At 39.1% G+C, this 12,746-nt stretch overlaps 1 protein-coding gene across 1 annotated transcript; it reads right to left on the bottom strand.

The window, feature by feature from the left end:
- Positions 1–1,435: 1,435 nt before the first annotated feature.
- dcxr (dicarbonyl/L-xylulose reductase) lies at positions 1,436–10,667 on the bottom strand. Its single transcript, XM_030754867.1, has 9 exons — positions 10,402–10,667; positions 10,160–10,233; positions 8,902–8,999; positions 4,850–5,004; positions 4,670–4,712; positions 3,732–3,831; positions 3,527–3,591; positions 2,332–2,449; positions 1,436–1,891 (listed from the first exon to the last, which is right to left on the bottom strand). The coding sequence occupies exons 2-9, from the start codon at positions 10,209–10,211 to the stop codon at positions 1,788–1,790; spliced, it is 735 nt and encodes a 244-aa protein (XP_030610727.1). The 5' UTR covers positions 10,212–10,233; positions 10,402–10,667; the 3' UTR covers positions 1,436–1,787.
- Between the last annotated feature and the right edge of the window lie 2,079 nt (positions 10,668–12,746).

Raw genomic sequence — 12,746 nt, 5'->3', positions numbered from 1 at the left:
TCACCCTGTGGCAGCTGGGATAAGATGCAGTTCAATTCAATACTTTGCTGTGTTGACATTGTCGATAGCAATTTGTTGCACACACACACACACACAAAGTTAGTTATTGCACATGAAACAGTTTAAATTGTGTTGCTTAAAATAATCCTGAGGTGTTGAGGAGTTGGACAGCCTGTGGGAACGTACTGTTTTCTCTTGATGCCTCTCGTCTTTTTTGTGAGGGGACAAAGTTAAAAAGGCAGTTTGCTGTGTGGAGAGGGTCCTTTAAAATCAACAGGCTCTGCTTGTGCAACCTGTTCTTGTAGCTTTATGCAATAAATGAGACTTCACACCCAGTAATTTTGGATGCAGCGTGCACCACCTCGTTCAGCTGCCTGCAGTGAGGCACAGAAGGCACAAGAATATTTGATTAGAAATAAATACAGTATCAAAAATCGGTGTAAAACACTGGGCAGGATTTCAGTCTAATGTGCATGTATTACAGATGTACAAGAAAAAGTAACTGCCCAAGTCTAAATGTGGTTTTGTGCTACTTTACTGCTGGGTAGCTTTACCCAATATAATACAGCATAGTTTATTAGTAGATCTATAGTTTAACATCTGCAAAAAAATAATAGTCAATTATAATAATAATTGACTAAAGCTAGAGTACAAAGTATAATATCCATCCATTTTCTTCCACTTATCCAGTTCAGGGTTGCAGGGGGGCCTGAGACTATCCCAGCTGCCACAGGGTGAGAGTCGGGGTACACCCTGGACAGGTTGCCAGGGCTAACAGGGAGACAGAGCCATTCATACCTACAGGCAATTTAGAATGATCAACTAACCTAACCTCACTAACTGCAGGAGGAAGCTGGAGTACCCGCACAGACAGGACATGCAAACCCCACACAGAAAGGCCCCAGCCTGATGGTGGATTCAAACCCAGAACCTTCTTGCTGTGAGGCAGCAGCGCTAACCACTGCACCACAGTACAATATTTTTATCCGAAATATATGTAGTGGAGTGGAAGCAGAAATAAGCACTTTGAATTAGTTACACATTTGTTTCACCACTAAAGTATAACTAAGGTGGAGCTTATATTATAGGCTAATTATTTGGTCTCAATTGTGGAGGGGCACTGTATAAAAATGAAGATTTAAAACCTTTTTGAAATTGTTCTTATATATGTGGAAAATATTCCTAAATAAAGTTGAATTGGATTGCCACAAACTAAGAAGTGTTGTTTAAGCAGACGGGGTCTAAATCTGAAGTTGGTGTAGCAGAGGTTTGGTTAGCTGTGGTTAGATTAGCGCTCAATGAAAGAGAAAATTACAAAGATGACAAGATTTCAGCAGCTTCTTGAAACTAGTTTTTTTTTTTTATAGTGAGCGAGCTTGATGCTGATCATTTAAAGGGTAATTTAAATAAAGAAAATAATACAGCCAAATTTTTATACCAAGATCTTGTTTTTAATACTGATTTTAAAATTGGGGCAGAAGCAGGTTTCCCAGCTGTTCTTTAAGCAGCACTCTGTAACTTTGGGAATTAGGATTTCCATGAATGGGTCAAATAACTACACACAAAATCAGCCTCTTGTTGCTTTAAGTAATGCCTAAACATTCACAGTCAGAGACAAACTCCAGTTAAATTAGAGCAAATTAAATGATCACTATTAACAGGAAATCTACAAGTGGATTGTCCAGTGGATGAGTTTAATTAGTGAATAAAATGAGGTGATGAGACAGCAGCTGCTTCTTTTTTCCTCTGAGCAGATGGTCGATGTTTCGAGGCGAGGCTGATGTGGGTCAGCAGGACAGGAAGCCTCCATCCACTGGCAGAGTGACTCCGTTAGTCATGCTGCTCTTATCACTCAGCAGGAATAAAATACTGTTCACAACGTCCTCCACCTCTGCACACAGTCAAACAGGGAGCTCACGTCACACTCAGCTTTCCCAACTGTTAATGCTAAGCTTTACTCATCCTATACTTTTGCTGCACTGTTGTTAAGTCCCTAATTTTTGATTGTAAATCCATCTGGGATCATGTCAACTGATATCAGTCCTCTCATTTCACTCTGGGAAAAACTGTCCTTTTGAGATGTGTGTGCAGGAACCACATGGACCTGTCCTTGTGGTACACTGCCTCTCATCTGTTTCATATTAGGATAGTTTTCCATGCATACAGGTATTGGGTAAAGACAGGAGCTGTACACAAATACAGGTATGTGATCTAAGATGACACATCACTGTAATATAAATGGAATAGTCTGAGTATTTGCTACACACAGTCACCTGAGAAAACAAATCAGCTGTCTCCTGGTCTATGTGATGACCTGCTGTATCTACTGACCTGCAAAGCGGCCCAGGGGGATGCGGGAAGTCATGGTCTTGGCTTTTTCAGGATCGCTCCAGCCCAAGCGACCCATCTCAGTCATCACCACTGTGGGATTCACACAATTCACCCGGATCTGATCACAAGACAACACTGACACCTCAGAAACAGCTCCAACACCAAATCACGGAAAAGACTGCTGAGATCCAGTCTTTGGTTAGATATGCCAGCTTTAAGGTATGAAATGTTCTTCAGGAGCAAAACCTCATTGAACTGTGTTCTATCAGCGTACTGTTCTATTTAGTAATTATTTCTAAGTCTCAGTGTTAACAGCTGGACTGGCAGCAGTAACTACAGTGAAGTGACTTTGATAAGAAAATGCACCCCTGATCTCAAATGTATGAAATCTATATATACATAAATACATACATGCTTTAACACTATAAAATAGAAATTATAAGTATGTTCATTGTTAACTGCTGTCCTATTGTTGGCTTCGACTTCCACAGTTAAGGTAGCAACAAATGTTTTTTTGGTTCACAGTAACATTACCTGCTACAGTAAATTGGCTAGTTTACAGTAACTCCTGCTTCCATAAACCTCTTTCTCTGGGGACAGGACTGTCTAAATGTCCAGGGTGGTGCTCACACCACCAAATGATACACCCCAAATGCCCAAGGGCAGTTGGGCATTTTGTAGTTGGGCATTTTGTAGGTATGGTTTAGGGCCTCTTAGGCCCTTTCAGTGACTCTTCCTCTTAGAAGGAAGGGGTTTGTTCCTGTTAAAAGGGAGTTTTTCTTTCCCACTGTCCCAAGTGCTGCTCATAGGAGGTCATTTTGACTGTTGGGTTTTCTCTGTAATTATTGTAAGGTTTTTACTTTACAATATAGAGCACCTTGAGATGACTGTTGTGATTGACTGTTGTGATTTGAGATATATATATATATATATATATATATATATATATATATATATATATATAAAAAACATTGTTAAACTGTTTTTCACAAATTCCCTGTTAATTTCAAAATATACACCATAACCTCAATTATAACACTATGCAGAGTTCACCAACAGAGTTCATTCCTTGATGAAGAGGTGCAGGTAAAACGGAGCTACCACATCCAGCCATATGACAGAACATTAGTAATTGTTAGATTGAAGCTGCACTTAAGTTTTTGGAAGTCTTGGTTGAAAGAGAAAAGTGCTGTACCTGGTGCGGTCCCAGTTCTAAAGCCATCACTTTAGTCAGCATGTCCAGGGCCCCTTTGGTAGCACCTGAGCAATGACAAGGAAACAAAGGCAGAAAGAACAGACTGTTACACTCACTTGGCTTCTTAATTTCAATCTGAAATCTGCTTGAAGTATAGTCATAGAGAACTGGCTCTGGCTGTGCCGCCCATTTCTCTGTTACTCACAGTAGACAGCGTGGTCTCTGAGGGCACACTGTGATGCCTGGCTGGACACATTAACAATGGAGCCTCCTGATCCTCTGGCCTTCATACCACGAGCCACTAACTGCCAGCAGAGAGAGCTTTGTTCGATTTCACAAAAGCAGTTTAATGAATCAGACGTGTCGACTGAACACCCTTTAAAGGACTATTCAGTTGCATTAAAGCTTTGGTATACAAACTTTCCAAAACCCAAGTTAATCATATTTAGATCCAAAAATTTATTTGAACAAAATTTCATCTGCTATTTCTTTTTATTAAAAATGTTGACAAGGCTCAGATCATCAGGTGAACCTGAGATATAGAGCTGTGGGACACATAAAAAATAAGAAATACAGTTTCCATATTTGCAGAAAACAGTCTTTAATGGCAAAGTGAACTCATACTACTCTGAGCACTCAAAGCGCTTATTACTACAAGCCTCATTCACACAACAACACACAGTGATCTGCTGCGACCGGTTAGGGGTGAGGGGAGGGAGACGGGACAAACTCAGGACTCACAGAACAATAGCATCAGTTTCTGTGACTGGCATTATTACAGTAAGAACTAAGAAGTTTGAGATTTGTAGCAGATGAAAATCTTAGGTGGCATCTTTCTATAACACCTATTGAAAATATGCAGCATATAAACTGAATATTTGAGCGTGTGCCTCAAGGACTAATGATGATGTTTCACTGTTAATTGACAATTTATATACTGAACATATGATTATCATATTAAATTTAATAGTTTTAAGTGGATGTCTTAGATTATTTCTGTATACATTTGAGAACACTTGAGATGGGGTCTTCTGCAGGTCAGTCACAACTGATAATCAACCTCAAAACTACACATTTCCAGCAGATCAGCAACTAATCAAATGATGTAGAGCAGTTTTGGTAATCCAGCCTTGATTATTTTACCTGAGAAACATGCACCACAGCTTTCACATTCACACTGAATGCCCTGGAGAACACAACAAACACGACAGGTTATCACGATGAAGCCGTAACTTCTGGCTCAGAAGTTCTTGTGCTGCATCCTTTGACATTTTACTGATGTTGCTTCCTCAGGGCTTATATAAAAGTTGATATTTGCCTTACTGGTCAAACTTATCAGGTGTGACCTCCAGAAATGGCTGCAGGTTGGCACAGGCGGCGTTATTCACCAGCAGATCAATGGGGCCAACATCCCGCAGGGCCACCTCTGTGGCCCCCCAGTCTGCGAGGTCCACACACACCAGCGTGATGGAGGCACACTGTGAGAGTAAGTCAAACACAGAGATATTGGTGAAGGTATTAGAAGAATGAGAAGGGAAATCAAAATGTATGAGTTTGAGTTAAAGGCTTCTAATTAAGTTCAATTCAGTTCAGAACTGAATTGATTTTATTTACATAGCGCCAAATCACTTTCCAATACATAAGAATACATTTCATTTTTTAAACGTACAAATGCTTCTTGTTTCTATTTTATCATATTTTCCTAGGGAAAAATAAAACATAAAATGCCTACAAATAAAGAGGGAGTACAGGGAATGACTAAGAAATGACCCAGTAAAATACCAGTCTATGGACTCCAAAACCACAAGGAGTTGAGCCGTGAAATTTGGTATACAGTTTATCATAAAAGTGAGTACACCCCTCACATTTCTGCAGATATTTAAGTATCTTTTCATGGGACAACACTGACAAAATGACACTTTGATACAATGAAAAGTAGTCTGTGTGCAGCTTATATAACAGTGTAAATTTATTCTTCCCTCAAAATAACTCAACATACAGCCATTAATGTCTAAACCAGCAGCAACAAAAGTGAGTACACCCCTAAGAGAGTACACCTGTAAATGTCCAAATTGAGCACTGCTTGTCATTTGCCCTCCAAAATGTCATGTGACTCGTTGGTGTTACTATGTCTCAGGTGTGCATAGGGAGCAGGTGTGGTCAATTTTGTAGTACAGCTCTCACACTCTCTCATACTGGTCACTGAAAGTTCCAACATGGCAAAGAACTCTGAGGATCTTAAAAGACGAATTGTTGCTCTACATGAAGACTGTTATAGAAGCTGCACACAGACTACTGTTCACTCTGTCAAAGTGTCTTTTTGTCAGTGTTGTCCCATGAAAAGATACACTTAAATTTATGCAGACATGTGAGGGGTGTACTCACTTTTGTGATACACTGTAACTAATAAAACTAAAATAATCCTATAAAAAAGACAGTGGTTATTCAATTCCATTTTAAGAATAGCATAATTTACAATTACAGTAGATATATTTCTATTTTGTAGCAGCCTGTTCTATTTCTGTTATCTAACTTCAGTCAGTGGCTGCCAGTGTTGGAGGAACCACTTGGTAGTTTTCCATTCGATGAACCAAGCTGTCAGTCAAACATGAACACAAATGGATGGATGTGCTGTCAGCAGAGTAGCATATTTTACAAAGGATGGGGAAACTATATCATGAAATAAAAGAAGGGTTAAATCAACACTGCTACTGCCCTTTCAAGAAGCAGTGTGTGATAGGAAAACCACTGTACAATATGTAGTATGCCTATAGTATGAAAAAGCACTGCATGTGGTCATTAAGTGCTTTGAGTGGTCAGCTCAGACCACTGGTACACGTGTACAATGGTACATGTGCTTTTCAGACTTAAAGTATTATAAATTCAATTTAGACCCAAATGGAAACTTTTACTTTTACTCTTCAAAGATGCGCAACACAATATTCATATTCCTGGATGTTTAGTACCCTTTGGCTGTATTTTTCTGAAATGGAGAGTAAACATGGAGGATTTCAGGCTGCTAAATCTATGATAATATATGCTAATGATATGCAGCCTCTTTGTCATGCCTGATTGGCTTAGTGTAATCATGTGATCATATTGTGCTATGTGATTATACCTACTTAACCATTATTAACTGAAATGGAGAATGTGGGGATTCCCCATATCTAGCAATTGACTGGGGTGGCTGTAGCTCAGGAGGTAGAGCAGGTCACCTACTAATCGGAAGGTCAGCAGTTCGTGGTTCGATTCCTGGCTACTCCTTAGGTATCCTTGGGCAAGATACTTAACCCCATGTTGCTCTCCGAGGCAACCGTTGGAGTGTGAATGTGTGTGAATGTTAGATAATTAAAGCACTTAGCTTAGTTACTGATGGAAGTGCTTGTATGAAGGGGTGTGCATGGGTAAATGTAAAACGTGTTGTATAAGTGGTTTGAGTGCTCAGACTGAGTAGAAAAGCACTATATAAGAACTAGTCCATTGACTTAAGTCACTCACTGAACAGCTGGCAGTAGCCAGATAGTGAGAAATGGAGTGATCCCAAATGTTTAGGTAAAGTCTGTCAGTCTGTTTATAGTAACAACCGTTATCCAGCTGTATTGAGTAGCCTGTGATGCCAACTTCTGATTGGCTTAGCATTGCCTAACATGTTGGTCATGGCTATAAACAGTACAGACTATGACTCATGATTGAGCTGCATTAAAGCCATACCTACAGCTCAGCAATATTTCTCAAATATAAACATGTTTGCATTATGTTTTGCACACGGTTGCCTTATAGTGATGTTATACATAACGCATCAGCAGATTATGTAGTATGGATGCATTATGTAGTACTATTCTTGTACACATGAGTATACTATGATGTGAATACCTTGTAAATATGCATTATATCTTACTTATTGTTATACGTTATATAAATAGAAAGACATTATATAGTAAGAGTGCAGTATGTACTTTCTCTAATTTGTCTACCATTGAAATTTGTTTTTTTTCTGTTCTAGGACATGGTTACAAAAAGTGTTTGTAGAAATGTTAAAGATAATCACAGAATATCAATCTCTTACAGCATGTATTGTTAATATTGAGATAACATTAACATATTTTTGATGGAATATGTATTATATCATTAATAACCCAGGGGTGACTAAAAGTATTTAGATAAAAGTTTAATGCAAGGCCTCCAAATTAGGGCAAAGTAGGTTTGCAGAAGGTAATATAATGTCTGCTGAAGGGTTTTCTGTTATGGGGCTGTAATGTTATTCTGGCATCTACATTTGTTTTATATTTTCATTAATGACAGGAGGATATCCCCATCTGTGTGGGTCTTGTTTTTTTTCCCTTTTCACCCTTTGAATTTTTTTTAGATTAATTTTAAATATAAATTATGTTATGTTTGCTAAAATTTAGTAAAAATAATTAAGGTACAACAATATAATCTTTCATTCTCAAAATTAGTGTCACTATTACATCAATCGAGTCACTACTGAAACATGGGTTATTTTCTCGTAAATAAAATATCTTGGCTGATATATCTAAAATATAAAATGTTGGCTGATATATCTATCTATATATCAGCCAACATTTTATGATGATTGTTTAGGTGTATGTCTAATTTCAACTCTCAGCATTTCTGACAATGTATAAATTTTACAAAGTAAAGATACTTGTGCAAGTTATTAAAAATATTTAAACCATGAAAAAAAAAATCACTTAAAAGTTAAAAAATTTCAGGCTATGAGTCTGTTAACTTTTTCAGGTTTATACTGTAGATGTACATCACTGAGGAGCTCCATTAACAGAAATGACAGAACCAGTTTGTTTCCAGGCTTTTAGTGAAAGTTTTTCTTTGTCATGGTCATGTCAATTCTCTCAGGAAAAAGAGGGAATTTGGGATTTTCCATTTTTTATTTTTTAGATCTGAACTAGGAATTCTCATGTATTGAGACTTTATAGTGGTTCCTAAATATTTTTAAGTCTGTGGTTTTAAAATCCATCCTTATATTTAAATTTCATGATGTATCATTTTCTTTTAGACACTATGATAGCATGCCCAGCTCCTCATTGTAGGTTCCCTATTGGTGGATGTGTATGTGGATGTATATAACTGCTGGGTTTTTATACCCATCATGTTTAAGAGGTGGCCTGGAGTATGCTTATGAGGACTCTGATGAAGGCCGCATGCTGATGGGAAGTTTTCCTGTGTGACAAGTTTGCTCTAACAATAAAGTCATCTACAAATGATGCTGGAGCTTTAACTTCTACAGTCCAGTGTGAGGTCATCAGAGGTCAAGGATGGGGGCCCCGTGGATGGGTGATTGTGTGTGTGTGTGTGTGTGTGGGTGGGTGGGTGGGTCGTGGTGGGGGGGGTGTTACCTCCTGCACCAGACTGTTGAGATCAGCCTGTGTTCGTGTGACCGCTGTGACCTTTGCCCCGCAGCGTGCCAGAGCCAGAGCTGTGGCCCTACCGATCCCTGAGACACAAAAATCCATAAACACAAAGACTGATTACAGAGTGGAGCTGCTGCTGTGACACCAGAGCTGACACACACGCTCACACACACATTCCACACGTCTCAGTCTCCACCTCACCAACAAAGCTTTTTTAAATTCCACTTTCTCACCAATGACACCGGTTCAGGGTACATGAAACTTCATCAGACTCCTCAATCAGTCTTCTGCTGAGTTCACAGGCAGCTTAATCAGTGACTTTTACATTTCTTCATCAGCACAGCTTTTATCACTTCCATTTAGTTACTTTAAATGCCTCTAATAGCAGAGAGAAGGACACTTTTAATTTTAAAAGTCCCCTGAGTTTTAATGAAATCATAATTACAGCTGTCACTTCTTTAGGCACCACAGCAGCTAGCCAAATAAGTTACCTGTAAGCTGGCATGTAATATTCTGTTCATAAACTTGTTTCTAAATCAAGCTCAAATGTAGATCATTTGAGACTGTTCAGCAGAGACTTCTTTAAAAATGAAAACAAATACTTAATTTTAAAAAATGAAATCTTAAGTTTTTGTTTATAATAACAAAAGAGCAGTGAACTAAAGCCTTTCCAGTCCAGTAAAAAACAAACATCTGTGCCTGCAGGATGCTTCCAGTTTCTCTCCCAGCTCTGCTCTGATCTTTTCCCACTCTTCTTTCTTTTTCCAGTTTGGTAACTGCAGCAGGTTTCTTGGCCATAACTTTAAATGTAATAATCTTCCTGAGGTTCTTGATTGGTTCAAATCGGGACTTTGCTAGCTGTTACATTATTTCAATATTCTCAGCTTCAAGAGTTTTATGTGTTTTGCTGTATGACAGGGTGCCTAAAAATACAGATTAAAAGGTGACAGAAGAGCAGGAACAGCAACTTCAGGTATGTTCTCATTTTTCATCGACCCAGTTGGGGGCAATACATTTCAAAACTAATCACATAAGAACATTAGCTGAACAGCCAATGTTTTAAATGCTTAAATAAGTAATAAAATATGTGGGACATATGATTTTTAGCTACTTGTATTTTGGTGCTGGAGATTCGCACAGAAAAGGTGGATGTCGTTTTTATCGCAGCCAGTTGGTGTCGCTGAAAACCTCATATGTGTGTGTGTGTGTGCGTGTGTGTGTGCGCGTTTGAAGTCTTCTTTACCTTTTCCTGCTCCGGTGACCAGAGCCCGTTTGCCTGCAAATGAGATCTCCATGGCCGGTGGGGTCAGCGAGGTGCTGCAGGTTCAAGCACAAACGGAGTTACAAACGGAAGAGCAGCGCTGCGTCACGTGACTGCTCCAAGCTGACTGACTGGGCCGATCGAACTAAACTCAGCAAAAACGTCCTTAATCTTCCCTCCGGTCTTATTCGTGCCTTGTGGCTGTATGACAGCAGGGTACTCACCAGCAGCTCAGCGGGAAGCGTGTGTGTGAGAGTGTGTGTGCTCTCCGCTGGGCTCAAAGATCAAAATGGCTCTAAAAGCGTGTTTGACTTCCAGGTCATTGCTGCACAGTCACAGGCAGAGCCCACGCACCCACAGGGGCAGACAGTGGAGCCAAAAACACCCGTTAAATCCCACGAAGTGATATTTTATAACTTGTATCGCAAAGTATTATCTTGTGTGCTCAATCAATCAATCAATCACAGCTTCCGTATCACTGACAGGCCACATCCACGAGCTCTTTCGGGGGGGGGGGACTGGATGGCTTGGGAAAAGGTAAAAACTGCAAGAGGTTTATTTTTAATTTTATTCAATAAAATGCACAGCTGTTCCTTGATGTCAGCAACACGACACAAGTGGAAATGTATGGAAGTATGTTAAAGTTATTGTAATAATTTACTCTCATCTAATTACAGCACAACAAAGTAACAAAATACTTCAACTTCAACTCGAACCTTTGCACTGTAACCTGGGAGCTTTGTCACACGCGTGAATAGGTTTCACTGGAGCAGTGAAACTTTGGCTGTCAAACATTTAATTTTCTGCACAGTGTATATTAGATGTATATTTATACACTGGAAGATAATGCAGTGGTGCTCTCGGGCATCTATCACTTTCACGTAATTATAAATTATATAAATAATAAAGTCCCAGATTTCCTTGTCAGTTATTCACAACTTCTTTCATTTAATAGCATCACTGCTAAGACATGATTTACTCTTCTGTCCTCATTTGTGTTGTTTGTTAATCAGTGTAACGAGCTGATGGTTGTGTCTGACATCAGGTCATTTTTGTGTTTTTATTCGAGGATGTAACCTGATTATATGTGCATGTGTTACTTAAGGTTTGTGCTCATATTCAAAACAGGTCACAGATACATGTGTGTCTGTTGCTGAAGACTACAAGATTAGTTACAAGTGTTGTTGCTAGTTTGCAAAACTCAAAAAAAAAAAACTCCACGCAGTGACTCGCAACTTATTTGGTTTTCAGAGAAAAGAAAATTTCAGACCACCTTCTCTTTCCATCCATGCTTCCATCCATCCATCCATCCTTCCTCTTTCCTTCTTTTTCCATGGTTATCAGCCTGCCTGGAGCACATGATGGTGATGCATGAGACACCATTACATTACCTCATCACAGCACTGTGATGACATACCCAGATCATCAAGTTTAGACCTCTGGGTACAAGTGTTTGGTGGGCCCTCGCCAACATCTCATGTGTGTACATTAATGTATACACACATGTACACAGAAGCTTTAAATAGTGACCATCACAACACAGTTTCACCTTTAAAGTATCTGATATTGAATGGAAAATGAAGCAGTGAGAGTGTTTTCACTTAAAACAGAAAATAAGGATAATACTCCAAAGGCAAATGTACACACACACACACACACACACACACACACACACACACACACACACACACACACACACACACCTGTTGTTGTCTCTGTCCTGTCTGTTTCCCTGATGATCTCCTCCTTTCAGTACCACTTATATCTATTGCACTTATTCACAGTCCCACTCCTGGATGGGTGACATATTTTTTTCCTTGTCAAAAAATAATATTAATGCAGGCAAAAATATTCCCCAGATACTTGTTTCTTCAGCTGTGAGGCGCAGCAGGTCTGATTTCATTTAGATCAAATTCACTGTGACTGTGAGCTGCTGCTACAGCTAGCCTCCAGATTAGCTTGCATATCAACTTGCACAAAATGAAACTTTCATTCAAATTGTGCACCATGTACAGCACCATTTTCCTCTGTCATCCTGTATGTTTCATTCATTTCGGAGGTATTGTATCCAAAATAGCTAGTTGAGTTTGGGGGACTACTAGCCTCATCAGTGTAGGGGAGGTTACATTGTACCCATGACATCTTTTAAGATAAAAATCTAAAAATGTTTTGCTAATTTAGGGTTTCAAGATCTAAAGTTTAAGAAGATAAACTTTTGGTAATTTTTTTCCCATTTGCCTCTTGGATGAACCTCCAGTGAGGAATGGGCCCCTGGGCACTTTCCAGAAAGCCCATTGGATCTTCTGGACCAGGTCAGCCATAATGTTTACCACAAGATATAAATTTATTGCAAAATTCATATTTTGTGAGTAAAAAGGGCCCATGGCTAAATAAAAATGACATTCATTGCTGAGTAATATTACAGCATTTCAAAAATCCTCTGCTTCTTTCATGTGTTCATGCCCTAAAATCTTTAAATCTACACCTGTGTGCACATATAATGTGATACACCTACTGAAATAACAGTAGCTTGACCTAATATGAGAAAACAGACTGTTCCATTTGTTTT

Source organism: Archocentrus centrarchus, chromosome 19 (genome assembly GCF_007364275.1).
Source record: "Archocentrus centrarchus isolate MPI-CPG fArcCen1 chromosome 19, fArcCen1, whole genome shotgun sequence".
NCBI lineage: Eukaryota > Metazoa > Chordata > Actinopteri > Cichliformes > Cichlidae > Archocentrus > Archocentrus centrarchus.
The sequence above is the reverse complement of the archived record's forward strand: the minus strand, read 5'-3'. Positions and strand labels throughout refer to the sequence as shown.

Excerpts from the sequence above, each read along its gene's own strand:
- dcxr (XM_030754867.1), bottom strand. The coding sequence starts at position 10,211 with ATGGAGATCTCATTTGCAGGCAAACGGGCTCTGGTCACCGGAGCAGGA. Across the intron at positions 9,000-10,159 it reads GGTCACCGGAGCAGGAAAAG|GGATCGGTAGGGCCACAGCT; the intron begins GTAAAGAAGACT and ends TTTGTGTCTCAG. Across the intron at positions 4,713-4,849 it reads ACACCTGATAAGTTTGACCA|GGCATTCAGTGTGAATGTGA; the intron begins GTAAGGCAAATA and ends TGTGTTCTCCAG.